The 17,325-nt window shown below is 51.3% G+C and overlaps 2 protein-coding genes across 7 annotated transcripts in view; both read right to left on the reverse strand.

Annotated features, from left to right (window-relative positions):
• Nucleotides 1–17,325, reverse strand: part of EML2 (EMAP like 2) — a 53,046-nt gene that overhangs the window by 29,928 nt on the left and 5,793 nt on the right. For 3 of the 5 annotated variants that reach the window (XM_081868866.1, XM_081868865.1, XM_081868867.1), the window contains exons 2-9: nt 14,651–14,833; nt 11,555–11,675; nt 9,752–9,865; nt 3,270–3,298; nt 1,878–2,007; nt 1,573–1,722; nt 1,273–1,342; nt 189–299 (exon numbers count right to left, since the gene is read on the reverse strand). In XM_081868866.1, coding sequence (XP_081724992.1) covers nt 189–299; nt 1,273–1,342; nt 1,573–1,722; nt 1,878–2,007; nt 3,270–3,298; nt 9,752–9,865; nt 11,555–11,675; nt 14,651–14,833 — 908 coding nt within the window. Of the gene's footprint in view, nt 1–188; nt 300–1,272; nt 1,343–1,572; nt 1,723–1,877; nt 2,008–3,269; nt 3,299–7,973; nt 8,674–9,751; nt 9,866–11,554; nt 11,676–14,650; nt 14,834–17,325 lie in introns of those variants that run through there. The other 2 variants (XM_081868868.1, XM_081868869.1) reach the window with 2 other exon arrangements.
• The window catches only part of FBXO27 (F-box protein 27), a 62,951-nt gene that overhangs the window by 15,629 nt on the left and 29,997 nt on the right, over nt 1–17,325 (reverse strand). The window lies entirely within an intron of this gene.

Below are 17,325 nucleotides of genomic sequence, written 5' to 3' on the forward strand. Positions count from 1 at the left end.
TCATCCCCTTATCTTCTATTATTATTATTTTTTATTATTATTATTATTATTATTATTATTATTATTATTATTACCATCATCATCATCGTTATGTACCTAATCCAAGCTTGTGGGGTGAACAGTGGGCTCCGGGTACCCCCTTTTTGGCGGAAGGAAGGAAGGGAGGGAGGGAGGGAAGCATCACTCACAGACTTTGAGAATCCCACGCAGCTCACAGCTCGGTCGAAGGACCCAGGGCCCAGGACGTGGAGTGTATTCAGACTCACAGAGTCCCAGACCCGAACATGGGGAGGCAGCGGCTGCCGGAAGGAAGAATACCGCTTCAGGATACACAAAAGGAAGCAACTCTTCACACAACACAGAAACAACTCGTGGAACCTGGGGGTTCTGGAAAAGGCACTGGCCACAAGGTTTGTTTTAAAAGCCGAACAGAGGAAGGCAGGGTTGCAGTCGGCTATTAGCTGCAACAGAACATTGGTGCAACCGCATTTACCGTATTTTTCGCCCTATAGGACGCACTTTTTCCCCTCCAAAAATGAAGGGGAAATGCGTGTGCGTCCTATGGGGCGAATGCAGGCTTTCGCTGAAGCCTGGAGAGCGAGAGGGGTCGGTGCGCACCAACCCCTCTCGCTCTCCAGTCTTCAGGAGAGCCGCAGCGCCAGTCCCACAAGGTCGGGGGACAGCGGGGAGGCGGAACGCCGCCATCCCGCTGTCTCCCGATGTGGTTTGGAGGCTGATGGCGGGGAGACGCGTGCTTCTCCCGGCCGCCAGCCCCGCAAGCTCTGGGGACAGCGGGGAGGCGCAGCGCGTCCTCCCGCTGTCCCCGGACCTGGTCTGCAGGCGGGGGGCGGGGAGAAGAGCGCTTCTCCCTGCTGCCGGCCCCACAAGCACCTGGGGGGGGGAATAAATTTTTTTTTTCTTTATTTCCCCCCCAAAAAACTTGGTGCGTCCTATGGGCCAGTGCATCCTATGGGGCGAAAAATACGGTAGGCGTTGCAGACACTTCTGTCTACAAGATACTGGGGAGAAACAGCAGCAGCAGGCCAGGATCTCCATGCTTTGGCTGAGACGGGGAAGGGATGCTAAAGTAAAGAGACATAAAGGGCAGCTCCTAAGTACACAAATGTTCAGCTGCCCCATTATTCCAGAAGGGGGATTTTTCCCGTTGGCTTTAAATGTATGCCATCTGTTCCCGTTTCTCCTTTCCTCCTCTCTCTTCCCGCCACCTCCCAATCTCTGGCGCCTCCGCCTCTATAGCCAGCTGCCCCTCACCTTGCCATCTTTTGAAGTCCCGGCCACCTGCCCAGTTGCTATGGTGACCATGTCAGGATGCACAGCCAGGCTGAGTGAGACAGGAGAGGACAGAAGTCACACACTCATATGCTCTGAAAGGCCACCCACCCACCCACACCTTGCAATGACTCCTCCTATTTTTACAAGTGGCACCACTTGCAAACTGGCAATGCATCTTGCCACCCCCCACCCCCCAGTGCTCCTCTGCCGTTCCAGCTGGAAAGGAAAGAAACAGGGAGCGCCTCACACACACACACAAACACCCCCCGCCCAGCTCACCACTTGATGTCATCATTGTGGCCCAGGTAGTGGCGTTGGCGCTGTTCTTCCACGTTGTAGAGGACAGCCACAGCAGCCACGAAATACACAATCTCCCCCGTGGGCAGCAGGAAAAGGTTGGCACGGCAGTCGCGGCCCCGATACCCATAGCTGGAGCAGGTCAAGGACAAGAATAGAGAATGGGCTTTGCGGTTCTGGCCACCAGCTCTGGGAGCCAAGGAAGGGAAGATTCAGAACTCGCTTCAAGCACCCCACTTCTTTTTCTCCTCTCCCGCCCCCCAGGGAGACTGTTTTGAGTAGGATACACCCAGTCCAGCTTCAGCTTCTTATGGGGCAGCTCCAGCTTGGCATCGAGGCTGTAGGTGGCGACAACAGCATCGGGGACAAACATGGGGATGGGCCGCCCCCGCAGGAACATCTTCACATAACCATCCTCTGCATATGGATCGCCGGGAGAGAGAAAGCGTCACGATCGCCCAGCACCCGTAACCGCGCTTGCAAGACCTCCAGCTGCCCAGAGGGATCGGGTCTGCCTCTACACAAGAGAGCATCTTGATTTCCCCTAAAACCAGATGCTCTCCTCCGTCTCCCACCTCACCCGCCCTGAAGCAAAACTTGTAGAATAATAATAATAAATAAATAATAAAATTTTATTTATATCCCGCCCTCCCCAGCCGAAGCCGGGCTCAGAGCAGCTAACAACAGTAAAATGATACAACATTCTAAAATCATTTCAAATCAGATTAATGGCAACCATTGGGCTAGAGTTCTGTGAGGATTGCCAAAGGAGGGGGTCAGGCTGTGCCCTGGCCAAAGGCCTGGTGGAACAGCTCTGTCTTGCAGGCCCTGCGGAAAGACATCAAGTCCCGCAGGGCCCTAGTCTCTTGGGACAGAGCGTTCCACCAGATTGGAGCCACAGCCAAAAAAGCCCTGGCTCTGGTTGAGGCCAGCCCTGTGGCCCGGGACCTCCAAGATGTTTTTGTTTGAAGACCGTAAGGTCCTCTGTGGGACATACCAGGAGAGGCGGTCCTGTAGGTACGACGGTCTTAGGCCGTATAGGGCTTTAAAGGTTAAAACCAGCACCTTGAACCTGATCCTGTACTCCACCGGGAGCCAGTGCAGCTGGTATAGCACCGGGTGAATGTGATCCCGCAGCGAGGACCCCATAAGGAGTCTCGCCGCGGCATTCTGCACCCGCTGGAGTTTCTGGGTCAGTCTCAAGGGCAGCCCCACATAGAGCGAGTTACAATAATCCAGTCTGGAGGTGACCGTCGCGTGGATCATAGTGGCTAGGTCAGGGCGAGAGAGGTAAGGAGCCAACTGCTTAGCTTGGCGGAGATGAAAAGCTTGGTGGAGAAAGCCAATCACTTGGGGCGAGCAAGGTCCCTCCCTCCTGGCGACCACAAAGGGACAATTTGCAGAAGGCAACCTTATCAGAAGTTTCCCTCTTTGACCGGTCTACTCCCCCGCTATTCTAAGAACTCTTGCTGTGTTAAAAGGACACACACACACACACACACACACACACACACCGTCTCTCAAGACTTTTGTACAACCTGGAGCATGCAAGCGCACACCATTCAGCCACTCCGTATGACCTCCAGGCCTCTAAGGCCATGCCCAGCTCCCAGCCTCGGACTAGATTCCTGGGTGTTTTCCCCCACCACAAACTGCAAAGTGTGGCAGCATCTACTCACCAGCGCTGAAGGTGGATTCTTTAGGTTTGCTGCGAGGGAAAGAGAGAAGACAATTAGGATGAAAAGGGAAGACTGTGGTGGAGGATGAAAGGAAGGCGGATCTCTGCTGCAACAATCCAACTACAGAGTTATTCCCCCTCTCTCATCTTCAGCCTCCCGTTGGCAGCAAACAGCTTTCAGCTGACCCTCGCATCTCTTCCTGCCTTTCTGCCAAAATACACCCTCTGCTATCCTTGGATTCTGCATGCGGTTCGCTCTTCCACCTCCCTCTGCCGGGCTTGTACTCCCCTCGCGGCGGCTGCACCTGCGTCAAACAAATCCTCGCATCCTGGCAGGCAGAATGTTGCTGCTCATTCCGTGACGTCAAAGCAGATCAGTCTATAGCAAGAGAGGCACCACCGGAGGGGAAGACAGCTTGCAGCCCATTAGAGACGTTTGCTTCAGCAGGAAAAGCCATGCCAAGCATTGCCAACGCATCAGAGAAGAAGAACAGGCCTCTGTAGTCGTGCTGCTCGCGGGCTTGTGAATGCATAGGGAGCGGGGGACTTTGCAAAAGCGCATTACCCACCAAGCAAGTGCCCAGACTCCAAAACTGCATGTGGCAAAGTTTTATAGGCCGAACCGTATTCTCTGAAGACTCTTAATAGCTCTGGACATTTAAAAAGGTAAAGGGACCCCTGACCATTAGGTCCAGTCGTGGCCGACTCTGGGGTTGCGGCGCTCATCTCGCTTTATTGGCTGAGGGAGCCGGCGTACAGCTTCCGGGTCATGTGGCCAGCATGACTAAGCTACTTCTGGCAAACCAAAGCAGCGCTCGGAAACGCCGTTTACCTTCCCACCAGAGTGGTACCTATTTATCTACTTGCACTTTGATGTGCTTTTGAACTGCTAGGTTGGCAGGAGCAGGGACCAAGCAATGGGTGCTCACCCTGTCGTGGGGATTCGAACCGTCCGCCTTCTGATCGGCAAGTCCTAGGCTCTGTGGTTTAACCCAAAGCGCCACCCATGTCCATTTAGTCCAGTACAATTATTAACGATGTTCCGCTGCCTGCTATCAGGGATGCTCTCAGCTTTCAGGGTAAGGTAGGATGCAAGAAGCCAGATGGAGGAACAGAGAAGAACAGAAGAAGAGCCTGGCTGGATCAGGCCAAAGGGGGCCCATCCAGTCCAGCATCGTGACCTCACAGGGGCCAACCAGATTCCTGTGGGAAACCCACAAGCAAGATCTGATCGCAAGAGCCCTCTCCCCTCTTGTGGTTCCAGCAACTGGGATTCAGAAACGTTTGATGCTTCCGATGTAAGAAATGCAAGTAAGAACGCGGAGAGCAGAACTATCTTGCTAAATAGGTCCTAAAGGTCCGTTGAAATCAGCCTGCCCACTGCAAAGGGGCAGATAAATGTCTCCGATGCAGAGCGCAGTGTGGAAACATGTGGGGTCACCTCAAGATATGTGGGTCAGGGGTAGCTCAGCTGGTTAGAGCGTGGTGCTGATAACGCCAAGGTTGCAGGTTCGATACCCAAACAGGGCAGCTGCATATTCCTGCATTGCAGGGCGTTGAACTGGACCTTTAAAGCCCTAAACGGCCTCAAAGGCCCAGTAGACCTGAAGGAGCGTCTCCACCTCCATCGTTCTACCCAAATGCTGAGGTCCAGCTCCGAGGGCCTTCTGGCAGTTACCTCGCTGTGAAAAGCAAAGCTACAGGGAACCAGGCAGAGGGCCTTCTTTGTGGTGGCGCCCACCCTGTGGAATGCCCTCCCATCAGATGTCAAAGAGATAAACAACTACCTGACATTCAGAAGACATTCAGGGAAGTTTTTAATGTGTGACATTTTAGTGTGACATTTTGTTGGAAGCAGCCCAGAGTGGCTGGGGAAACCCAGCCAGATGGGCGGGGTACAAATAAATTATTATTATTATTATTATTATTATTATTATTATTATTATTATTATTACACCAGGGGTCCCTTCCAACTCTACAATCCACCTCTCTCTCTTTCCAAGGCTTTTTTTCGTGCTCATAACACCCACCAGTAAAACCTCTGCAAACTCCATACTAGCCCGTTGATTAAAGGTAAAGGGACCCCTGACCATTAGGTCCAGTCGTGACCGACTCTGGGGTTGCGGCGCTCATCTCGCTTTACTGGCCAAGGGAGCTGGCGTACAGCTTCCGGGTCACGTGGCCAGCATGACTAAGCCGCTTCTGGCGAACCAGAGCAGCGCACGGAAACGCCGTTTACCTTCCCGCCAGAACGGTGCCTATTTATCTACTTGCACTTTGAGGTGCTTTTGAAGTGCTAGGTTGACAGGAGCAGCGACCGAGCAACGGGAGCTCACCCCGATGCGGGGATTCGAATCTCCGACCTTTTGATCGGCAAGCCCTAGGCTCAGTGGTTTAACCGCATCCCTCTAGCCAGTTGATTAGCATCAATTAAACTTGCTCCCGCCTTCTAGTTTTCCGACCAATGAGTGCCAGGTTTGATCTCAGCATCTCTGCCGAAGAGGCTGCCCTGGGGACCCCGGAATGCATTTTATCCCCGCTTGATTTTGTTCCAGGAAACATTTAAACCACCAGCCTCTCCCCCACCACTCAGCGACCAAGGAGTTAAATAACTCCCTTTCTCTCTCTCTCTCTCTTTTGGAGAAGGGCGGGGCGACCTCCCTGTCAGTCTTCCGAGGCTCTTTTATCTCCCTCCATCTAGAGTAACAGTTGGCAGGGCGTTCCCCACCCTTTTCCATGCCCTGCCCAGGGGATTCTGCTGCCACCGCCTCCTCCCTGTTTGTTCTCTCTCACCATCTCTCTCTCTCTCTCTGGGGGGATCCTGCTCGGATCTTGCATCAGCCAAGGCAGTGGGCCTCCTCTCCCACCCCCTCCCTCGAGGGCACCACTGCAAGACCCCCCTGTCTGCACCAAGGAACAGGCTGTGGGACCGCCCAGGGTGCCTCCCTTGGGCTCTAGTTTCCTGAGGCTGTGGAGCAAGGAGGATTGGGGGCAGGAGAGGCCTCAGATTGAGCCCCCCTCCCCTTGGGCACAATGCCAGGAAACCGAACAGGTGGCCTTAGGCAAGTTCGAGGCAGTAAAATGGGGCTGCAGGTGAAATAATAGCCCTGCATCATCCTAAAAAGCAGAGACATCACCTTGCCAACAAAGGTCCATATAGTTCAAGCTCTGGTTTTCCCAGTAGTGATGTATGGAAGCGAGAGCTGGACCACAAAGAAGGCTGATCGCCAAAGAATGGATGCTTTTGAATTCTGGTGCTGGAGGAGACTCTTGAGAGTCCCATGGACTGCAAGAAGATCCAACCTCTCCATTCTGAAGGAAATCAGCCCTGAGTGCTCACTGGAAGGACAGATCCTGAAGCTGAGGCTCCAAGACTTTGGCCTCCTCATGAGAAGAGAAGACGGAGGGCACAAGGAGAAGGGGACAGAAGAGGACGAGATGGTGGGACAGTGTTCTCGAAGCTACCAGCATGAGTTTGACCAAACTGCGGGAGGCAGTGGAAGACAGGAGTGCCTGGCGTGCTCTGGTCCAGGGGGTCACGAAGAGGCGGACACGACTAAATGACTAAACAACAACATCCAATTGGCTTGGAGCATCCCACCCTCTGCTTCAGGGGTCAGCAAACCTTTTCAGCAGGGTGCCAGTCCACTGTCCCTCAGGCCTCGTGGGGGGCCGGATTATATTTTTTTTGGGGGGGGGGATGAACAAATTCCTATGCCCCACAAATAACCCAGAGATGCATTTTACATAAAAGCACACATTCTACTCATGTAAAAACACACTGATTCCCGGACCGTCTGTGGGCTGGATTTAGAAGGCGGTTGGGCCGGATCCGACCCCCGGGGCCTTAGTTTGCTTACCCTTGCTCTGCTTCTTGCAGGCTGCACCCTCCAGGACTAGGCCAAACCATTTTGCAATGGCGGGGGTGGAAGGGGGGGCAGAAAACCCGAAAGGTATTCTTCATATAGTACTTTTAAAACCAGCTGGTCGCCTGCAACTCAGTGGCACCCCAAGCCGCCACCCCACAGCAACACCAGTTGGGATGCCAACAGCCAGCCCCCCCCCCAGCTTACGGCAGTGCAATATTAGCACTGTTGCCCCTTTTTGTGGGATCCCTAAGACCTTCACCGATAAGGGTCCCCCACCCTATACCCGATTCGTTTCTGAAACCCTGAGTTCCTGCAGGGCTGGCCTTATTTCGCAGCTAGCTCCCCATCCTTTGATCCCTGCATTGCACGGGGTTGGGCTGGATGACCCTTGAGGGTCCCTTCAACTCCACAATTCTGCTGTTTCTTGATTCTTTGCATAGAAGGCCCAGCAAAGCCCAGCAAACCAAGTCACCTGTCTTAAGGAACAATTCTGCACCCTGGGTAGAACTCCCTTCCCTGCTCTCTCTCCCCCCCCCCCACTTTAACATAGAGAAACTCATATCCAAACTTAGCAACCGTATCCCAGGTGCCCCACCCGGAAAGAAGATGGCAAAGCAGATCAGCCAAACGCATTGCTCACCCCCCCCCCCCGTTTAAAACAAAAAGGCCTAAAGAGTAGGATGCAATTCCTTGAGATGGGCGGTCAGCGCTCAATCCACTCTGCACGTGCTCAGAGGCACTCTTCTTCTGTATGATCCACCTGGCGTTGAAAATAGGGGCTGGAGAAGAAATAAGGCGCAAAGCGGCCCCCTCCATCAACGCAAACGCCGCCTTACCTGGGGCTGAGGCTCCCTGCCGCCTTCTTCATGGTGGATGCCCCTGGCTTTGCTCTTAGGCTGGGGGAAAGGGCTCTTTATATTTGATATTCCGCAGGCGGAGAGGGAGGCTTCTTCCGAGCAGCGATGGGGAGGATTCCTGCCCGGGCTGCTTTTTGCCCCACCCGCCGGCAGCTGGAAATGCGAGGCAACTAACTGCAAGGCGCGTCCCGGGGGATGCGGCGGAGCAATGGGGCCCGGGAGGGAAACTTTCCAACTTTCCCCTCCTTCCTGGCTTTCACTTTCCCTCCCCCGGGCCGGGGCCTTTCTTTAACCCTCTACGTGCTGTTGACCGGCGCTGGAAGAGGCGGCGGGGAAAAGAGCCGCGCTGTTTCAGACGCCTGGGAAAAAACCCCACGTTTTTCCCACGGAGCGCAAGCGAGAAGCAGGCGCCGTTTCGCCCCGGCTCAACTAGCGGACCGAGGGCCGTTGCTCTCCGAGGGATGGCTTAAGATGCGTGATGGCCGTGCACGTGTGAATCCGGCAGTGCGCGTGTAGACGCGCTAGTAGGGCACCTGTGGCTTTAAGAGTGACAGGGAGGGGAGGAAACTCCCCACCCGCTATGGCAGGGACGGAGGAAAGTTGCTGCGCGCCTCAAGAAGGAGATATCCGGTTTTGGGGAGGGAGGCATCGCTTCCTCCCGGCTCGGGCTTTGAAATCCGATCTCGCAACTCTCCGCCTTTCGGCTGGCGCCTTTTGCTTCCGGTTTACGCTCCCGAGGGTGGTTTAGGTAGGCGAAGCAAGGCTCACTTTGCAAGACCTCAGCTGCTCCGCGAAGCCGATGCAACGGGTCTTGCAGAACCTGAGCTGCTAAAAGCGAAGGCGCGTCCCTAGCAAATAAACTCCGCTGCTTGGGCTAGCGCAAGTCAAATGAGCTTTGCTGAAGCAGAGCTGCGAGAGAGGAGCTTATTTTCCTGCCTAGAATAGCATTATGTTAAAGGTAAAGGGACCCCTGACCATTAGGTCCAGTCGTGGCTGACTCTGGGGTTGCGGCGCTCATCTCGCTTTGTTGGCCGAGGGAGCCGGCGTACAGCTTCCAGGTCATGTGGCCAGCATGACTAAGCTGCTTCTAGCGAACCAGAGCAGCACATGGAAACGCCGCTTACCTTCCCACCAGAGCGGTACCTATTTATCTACTTGCACTGGCGTGCTTTCAAACTGCTAGGTTGGCAGGAGCAGGGACTGAGCAACGGGAGCTCACCCCATCGCGGGGATTCGAACCTCCAACCTTCTGATCGGCAAGTCCTAGGCTCTGTGGTTTAACCCACAGCGCCACCTGCATCCCATAGCATTAGGTTAGGTAAAGGTAAAGGGACACCTGACCATTAGGTCCAATCGTGACCGACTCTGGGGTTGTGGCGCTCATCTCGCTTTATTGGCCGAGGGAGCTGGCGTACAGCTTCCGGGTCATGTGGCCAGCATGACTAAGCCTCTTCTGGCGAACCAGAGCAGCGCACGGAAACGCCGTTTACCTTCCCGCCGGAGTGGTACCTATTGATCTACTTGCACTTTGACTTGCTTTCAAACTGCTGGGTGGGCAGGAGCAGGGACCGAGCAATGGGAGCTCACCCCGTCGCGGGGATTCGGACCGCCGACCTTCTGATCGGCAAGTCCTAGGCTCTGTGGTTTAACCCACAGTGCCACCCGCGTCCCGTAGCATTGTGTTATGTTAGTGTAAATTGTCACAAAGATCATGCAGCCTCTGTAGATGGATTTGCGGGCCTGGCTTTCACACGTACCCGTCGTGTTTCCCGCTGCAGGAGCTGCTGGAGGAAGTGGTGCGGCTTCTCTGGTCCTTGATCCCCTCTCGCTTGAGTGAGGCTGGGCGCTCTGGAGAAGCCCAGCTTCGCCCGCTGTGGGAGACAGAGCCTCAGCAATCTAGGCAGAGACAAGGGCAAGGGGCAGGCAGGTGGGAGGGTGAGCCGGCCAAAGAAAAAGAGGGATGCAGGGAAGGAAAGCAGCGTGATGCGCGCCTAGCAGAAGCGAGCAAGGAGCGAGAGCCGGCTGCGTGAAAAGCTAAGCACTTTGCAAGACCGCTTCTCTTATGTACTGAGTTGAATAAGATCCAGAATGTAGTAGTCTGATTGGTCCTAGAACAATAGGATTCAGAATGCAGCAGTCTGATTGATCCTAGAACAATAGGATTCAGAATGCAGCAGTCTGATTGGTCCTAGAACAATAGGGTCCAGAATGCAGCAGTCTGATTGGTCCTAGAACAATAGGATCCAGAATGCAGCAGTCTGATTGGTCTGCAGGAGCCACCCAATCCAGCTCCAGGTGGAAGTGAATCCGCAACCTGATTGGCCTACAGGAGAATCCCGGAATTAGCCAATCACGTGGGGCCCATTGTGTGAATAATGTATATAAGGCAGACATTCTGGGGGAACTTCCATTCCTCCTCACCACTATGAGCTGAATAAAGAGCATGAAATCCAGTCTTGACTGAGTAGATTTCAGCTTCTCTGCAAGATGGCTTTTCGAAAGACTTGAGGCCCTGCGCCAAAGAGACCCTCCTTGCAAGACCTGGGCTGCTGTGTCCTTGTAACCCCTATTCAAAGACAAGATGGATGCAGAACGACAGTGGCTCACTGGCAGTGAATTTGCCAGCAAAGGCATATTGGACGCATCTTTGGCCTTCCCCTTGTGGACTCTCTGTATTCAGAGAAACTGGAAGCCGGCCTTTAAGCAGCTGACTAACAGCTACTGGGAACAAGAAGCCGATGGATCTTGGGTCCGATTCAATACATGGCGGCCCCCCCACCGGGTAGTCATTCAAGCAGATTCTTAAAGTTAGCGTTTTAATTTTTGTTCTTGTGCTGTTCTATGCACACCTGCCAGTCTCCATTCAACCTTAATCATCTTTCAGCTCAGCAGATATTCTGGAAGGAAACCCTGCCCCATCACAACCAGGCCTTTCAAAAGAGGGGGAGAAGAAACTAAATTCTGATTCGTGCCAAATGAAAACAAAAGCATCTAAGCCTTCCCTCTCTCCCTGAATCGGTCTGCAGAGAGAGAAAGGGAAACGAGGAAAGTTACAGCCAGTTTTGACAAGTAGCCAACCTGCCCAGTGGAAAAATTTATCCGCCTTCTGTGGCTTTGAAGCGCCTCATTCAAGCCTCTTCTAATCTCCCCTGGTTGTTGAGTATCTCTTCAAATTGGAAAAAATGAGGGTTTTTCCCTTACTGCAGGTAAATATTTGTAGAACTATTAAAAAATTAAAGTGCTCTAAAAACTGAGCTTTAGAAGAACCATCAATCACTTCAGAATTTGAAATTTGGATTTGTGTACATTTCCTTTCCACTTCTCTTCTGTTCATCACCTACATTTTTTGGATCAAACTGGCCCTCAAGGTTGGCTTCTAGTCACGAACCATGCTAAAAAAAATGCATTTTAAACACAGCCAGCCAATACAAAACGTTTCTGAGTAATCCTGCAGCCTCCCCCAGTTAAATAATTGTGATAAGAAGAGATTTAGCAGCAGGAGGAGGAGGAGGAGAGAGGAATATGAGGCCATTGTTCAAGGCGCTCTTGGGACCCCTCACCTTTTCCCAGGAAGCAGCTCTCTCTTGGGGGACGACGGGGAGGTCGAGTAGCCCCTCCTCTGGGGGATGATCCCATTGCTCAAGCCAGGCCTGGAAGGCAGACCCCTCAACAGCTGGTAAACTGCAAGGGAGACAATGTGTTAATTCCAGACGGGGCCACAATCGCAGAATCGCAGAATTGTAGGGTACACAACCACAGAGTGTAGGGTACCCAGAGAGTCATGACCCAGAAACTCCAGCGGGTGCAGAATGCCATAGCGAGACTCCTTACGGGGTCCTCGCTGCGGGATCACATTCACCCAGTGCTATACCAGCTGCACTGGCTCCTGGTGGAGTACAGGGTCAAGTTTAAGGTGCTGCTTTTGACCTTTAAAGCCCTATACGGCCTAGGACCCTCGTACCTACGGGACCGCCTCTCCTAGTATGCCCCACAGAGGCACTTACGGTCTGCAAATAATAACACCCTGAGAATCCCCGGCCCCAGGGAGATTAGACTGGCCTCGACCAGAGCCAGGGCCTTTTCAGCCGTGGCCCCGATTTGGTGGAACGCTCTGTCACAAGAGACTAGGGCGCTGCGGGACTTGACATCTTTCCGCAAGGTCTGCAAGACAGAGCTGTTCCACCAGGCCTTTGGCCAAGGCACAGTCTGACCCCCTCCTTTGGTCATCCTCACAGAACTCTAGCCCAATGGTTGCCATTAATTTGATTTTGAATTGATTTTAGAATGAATTGATTTTAGAATGCTGTGTTACATTTATTGTTGTTAGCCGCTCTGAGCACAGCTTCGGCTGGGGAGGGCGGGATAGAAATAAAATTTATTATTATTATTATTATTATTATTATTATTATTATTATTATCTAGTCCAACCCCCTGCAATGTGCTTTCGAACTGCTAGGTTGGCAGGAGCAGGGACCGAGCAACGGGAGCTCACCCCATCGCGGGGATTCAAACCGCCGACCTTCTGATCGGCAAGCCCTAGGCCCTGTGGTTTATCCCACAACGCCACCTCCGTCCCTTGTGTTGAATTATACAGAGCGTTAATTCTTAACAGTCATTGCACCCACTTATTGTCGGACACAAAAGTGTCCGTATCAGCAAATTAACTTCTTTTTGCAGCCAATAACCAAAGCTTGCTCACAGAAATGAAGGGGGGGAAACCTTGCTTGTAGTAAATATCCAACTTACTATGGACAGAGATTCCGAAATATATACTGCCCACAAGAAATGATGGATGCGTACAATAGCAAACGTGACACCGCCTAAATTTAGGTGAACCAGAGCGTAGCACCAGACGCTGCTGTTGTCTGAAGGAAGGTGGGGGGGGGGCAAGGCCTTTGTAGTCGTGGCAGCCAGACTCTCGAACTCGCTTCCCCAGGGGACCCGCCCAGCTCCTTTCCTGTCAGTGGGAGACGGTCTTGTTTTGACAGGCCTTCAGAATGGGATTCTTCATTCGCCATATTCGATAGATTTATCTCCCATGTTAGCTGCCAGTCTCTTATGTATTTACAAAAATAAAAATAAATCACAAATAAACAGTAAATTAAATTACTTTTTATTTGGTTTATTGGAGGGGGCAGTATTTGGTTTACTGCTCCTCCCCCTAAAACGAATTATTCTATTGCAGTACAGTGATACCTTGGTTGACGAACGCCTTGGCTCCTGAACAAATCGGCTCCCGAACGCCGCAAACCTGGAAGTAATGTTTTTCCGAACGATTTCCGGAAGCCGAACGTCCGGCGAGGCTTTTGCTAAAGTGCAGGAAGCTCCTGCAGCCAATCGGAAGCCGTGCCTTGGTTTTCAAACGGTTTCAGGAGTTGAACAGACTTCCAGAACGGATTAAGTTTGACAACCAAGGTACCACTGCACTGTTGCTTGCTGATTTGTAGGCCTATTTGGGCTGAAAAACAGCACATTCAGTTTTAATAAGGAACAATAAGGTGTTTTTTTTTTAAAAAAAGAATTAATATTACCGGTATGTCCCAGTTTGGTTAAGTTCTCTACCTCTCTTTTAAATCAGAACCAGTGAAGGCAGTGAAGGTCCTGTGTGAGTGTCTGGAGGCGGTTGGAGGATGGATGGCAGCTAACGGATTGAGGTTGAATCCTGACAAGACAGAAGTACTGTTTTGGGGGGACAGGGGGTGGGCGGGCGTGGCGGACTCCCTGGTCCTGAATGGGGCAACTCTGCCCCTGAAGGACCAGGTGCGCAGCCTGGGAGTCATTTTGGACTCACAGCTGTCCATGGAGGCGCAGGTCAATTCTGTGTCCAGGGCAGCTGTCTACCACCTCCATCTGGTATGCAGGATGAGACCCTCCCTGCCAACGGACTGTCTTGCCAAAGTGGTGCATGCTCTGGTTATCTCCTGCTTGGACTACTGCAATGTGCTCTACCTTTGAAGGTGACTCGGAAACTGCAACTAATCCAGAATGTGGCAGCTAGACTGGTGACTGGGAGCAGCCGCCGAGACCACATAACACCGGTCCTGAAAGACCTACATTGGCTCCCAGTACATTTCCGAGCACAATTCAAAGTGTTGGTGCTGACCTTTAAAACCCTAAGCAGCCTCAGACCTGGATACCTGAAGGAGCGTCTCCACCCCCATCGTTCTGCCCAGACACTGAGGTCCAGCTCCAAGGGCCTTCTGGCGGTTCCCTCCCTGTGAGAAGCCAAGTTACAGGGAACCAGGCAGAGGGCCTTCTTGGTAGTGGCGCCCGCCCTGTGGAACGCCCTCCCACCAGATGTCAAAGAGAGAAATAACTACCCAACTTTTAGAAGACATCTGAAGGCAGCCCTATTTAGGGAAGCTTTTAATGTTTGATGCATTACTGTATTTTAATATTTGGTTGGAAGCCCTGTTTAGGGAAGTTTTTAATGTCTGATACTGTATTGTTTTTAATATTCGGTTGGAAGCCGCCCAGAGTGGCTGGGGAAACCCAGCCAGATGGGCGGGGTATAAATATATTATTATTATTATTAAGTCAAGGACCCAGACAACTGGCTAAGGGGCATAGCTGACCCAGAGACAAGGGAGCTGCAGGACAGACGGACGGACGGACGGACACCCACACCCAGCGCCTCCCCACCAACTCCCTGATACCTTTGCTGGGTCCCTTTTTCTGCAGGCTGAGCCCGTTCTCCTCGCAGGTGCTGAGACGCCGCAGGACATCGGCCAGAGCGGCCTTCAGCACCTGGATCTCATCTTCCTGCAGCTGCAATCGCTGCTCCAGGTAGGAGATGCGGTCGTCCACCTCCATCCCGCTGATGCCTGACAAGTTATCATCTGGGGAACAGAAGGGGTACAGTGAGAAAGAAGAGGCGAGCCATTTCCTAAGACAACAGGCGCTACACGGCATTTGTCAAAACAAAACAATAAGGTGGGTTTGGCTAGGAAACTCAGGCTTTTCACCCACGGTTGTTGGGTGTGTTTCAATCCTGGCAAGAGATTTTATTTCAGATTTCTGACATCCAAGTTCAGGATTCTACAAGACTGCACCACACTCGCCCTCCAATACTGAATACCTTGCCTGGGGGGTGTTGCTTTTAATATACAGCGGTTCCTTGGTTCTCAAACATAGTCCGTTCCCAAAGTTCATTCCAAAACCGAAGCGTTCCAAAACCAAGGTGTGCTTTCCCATAGGAAGTAATGCAAAATGGATTGATCAGTTCCAGACTTTTAAAAACAAACCCTGAAGCAGCGATTTGACATGAATTTTACTATCTAACGAGACCATTGATCCGTAAAATGAAAGCAGTAAACAATGTACTGCAGTCACACAATCAATCAATCAATCAATCAATCAGTAGCTGAACCAGGTTCCACACAGTTACAAAAGAAAACGAGCCGCAAAAACACAAACACAAAATAAATAGCAAAAACAGACAGACCTCATCGTAACACTCCAACTGGAAGCATAACACTCAAATCAGAGCACGTTTGGCTTCCAAAAAATGTTTGCAAACCAGAACACTTACTTCCGGGTTTGCAGTATTTGGGTTCCAAGTTGTTTGAGTACCAAGGTGTTTGAGAACCAAGGTACCACTGTAAACAGGTTTCTAGACCTCATGGCTGGAGAGGGGAACTTGAAAAATGCACAGGCAGTGTCAAGGGGGGGGGGATGCAATGTTAAGGTGGAAACAAAGCTCTGCTAATTATTTTTGCGTGCATCCACATAGGCACATTAGTAAAGGTAAAGGGACCCCTGAGCATTAGGTCCATGACCGACTCTGGGGTTGTGGCGCTCATCTCGCTTTATTGGCTGAGGGAGCTGGCGTACAGCTTCCGGGTCATGTGGCCAGCATGACTAAGCCACTTCTGGTGAACCAGAGCAGCGCACGGAAATGCTGTTTACCTTCCCGCCGGAGTGGTACCTATTTATCTACTTGCACTTGACGTGCTTTTGAACTGCTAGGTTGGCAGGAGCAGGGACCGAGCAACGGGAGCTCACCCCATCGCGGGGATTCGAACCGCCAACCTTCCAATCGGCTAGTCCTACGCTCTGTGGTTTAACTCACAGTGCCACCCACGTCCCATTATAGGCACATTAACCTGTGCCAATTGGAGAGGAATGTTTTATATAAAACATGCCAAAATTAGTGAAAGCCGGAATTTGTGAGCGTATGAGCTGGTGGTGGTTGTTGTTTTTAAGTAGGCTCATCTACTTGCATGTTCTTCTGTATGAAAGGCAGAGCCTGTCAAGAGCCTATAAGAGGAGATGTTGTTTGCCAAGTAAATTACAACAGGTCATGAGTATTAGATGATGGAGCTGACAGTTTTATGGCCTTTTAACATCGCTGCGCAGCTTATACCAATATCAACCTATTTGAAATACCCCTTGATTTTTTAAAAAATGCACATTTACAAATATATATCAAAGATTCAATTCCCCAAAATAGAAATTATTGGATAATGTGACCACAGCAGCATGCATTATATATGTGAATTATCAGAAGCAAAAGGAAACTCATCAATTTAGGAAATGGTTTATGAGACCATTGAACAGAATAACTTGTGCTGTTTCAGTGAAATGAGGGGAGTATCAAACTAATAGATTAGGACAAGAATGGGAGCTCTTTAGAGAATATAAAGTGAAGTGAAAGAGGAACACAAATTGTGGTATGTGTTTCATTCCTCTTTCTGCCTCTGAAGGCGGTTTGGAAACTTTGGTTGGTGCAGAATTCGGCAGCCAGGCTGCTCACCGGAACAAGACGGTTTGAGCATGTTACTCTCTTCCTGGCTGCCAGTTAGTTTCCAGTCCCAAATCAACATACAGTGGTCCCTTGGTTCTCAAACGCCTTGGTACGCAAACAACTTGGAACCCAAACACTGCAAAAGTAAGTGTTCCGGTTTGTGAACTTTTTTCGGAAACCAAACATGCTCCATTTTGGGTGTTACGCTTCCGATTTGAGTGCCTCACTTCCGTTTTGAGTGTTATGCTGAGGCCTGTCTGTTTTTGCTATTTATTTTGTGTTTTTGTTTTTGCGGCTTTTTTTGTGACTGTGTGGAACCCAGTTCAGCTACTGTACTGATTGATTGATTGATTGATTGATTGTGTGACTGCAGTACATTGTTTATTGCTTTCATTTTATGGATCAATGGTCTCGTTAGATAGTAAAATTCATGTTACGTAGCTTTTTTAGGGGTTGTTTTTAAAAGTCTGGAACCAATCAATCCATTTTGCATTACTTTCTATGGGAAAGCACTCCTTGCTTTTGGAACGCTTTGGTTTTAGAATGGATTAAGTTTGAGACCCAAGGTACCACTGTACTGTTTCT

The sequence above is a fragment of the Podarcis erhardii genome (genome assembly GCF_964252035.2).
Source record: "Podarcis erhardii genome assembly, chromosome: 7".
Lineage (NCBI taxonomy): Eukaryota > Metazoa > Chordata > Lepidosauria > Squamata > Lacertidae > Podarcis > Podarcis erhardii.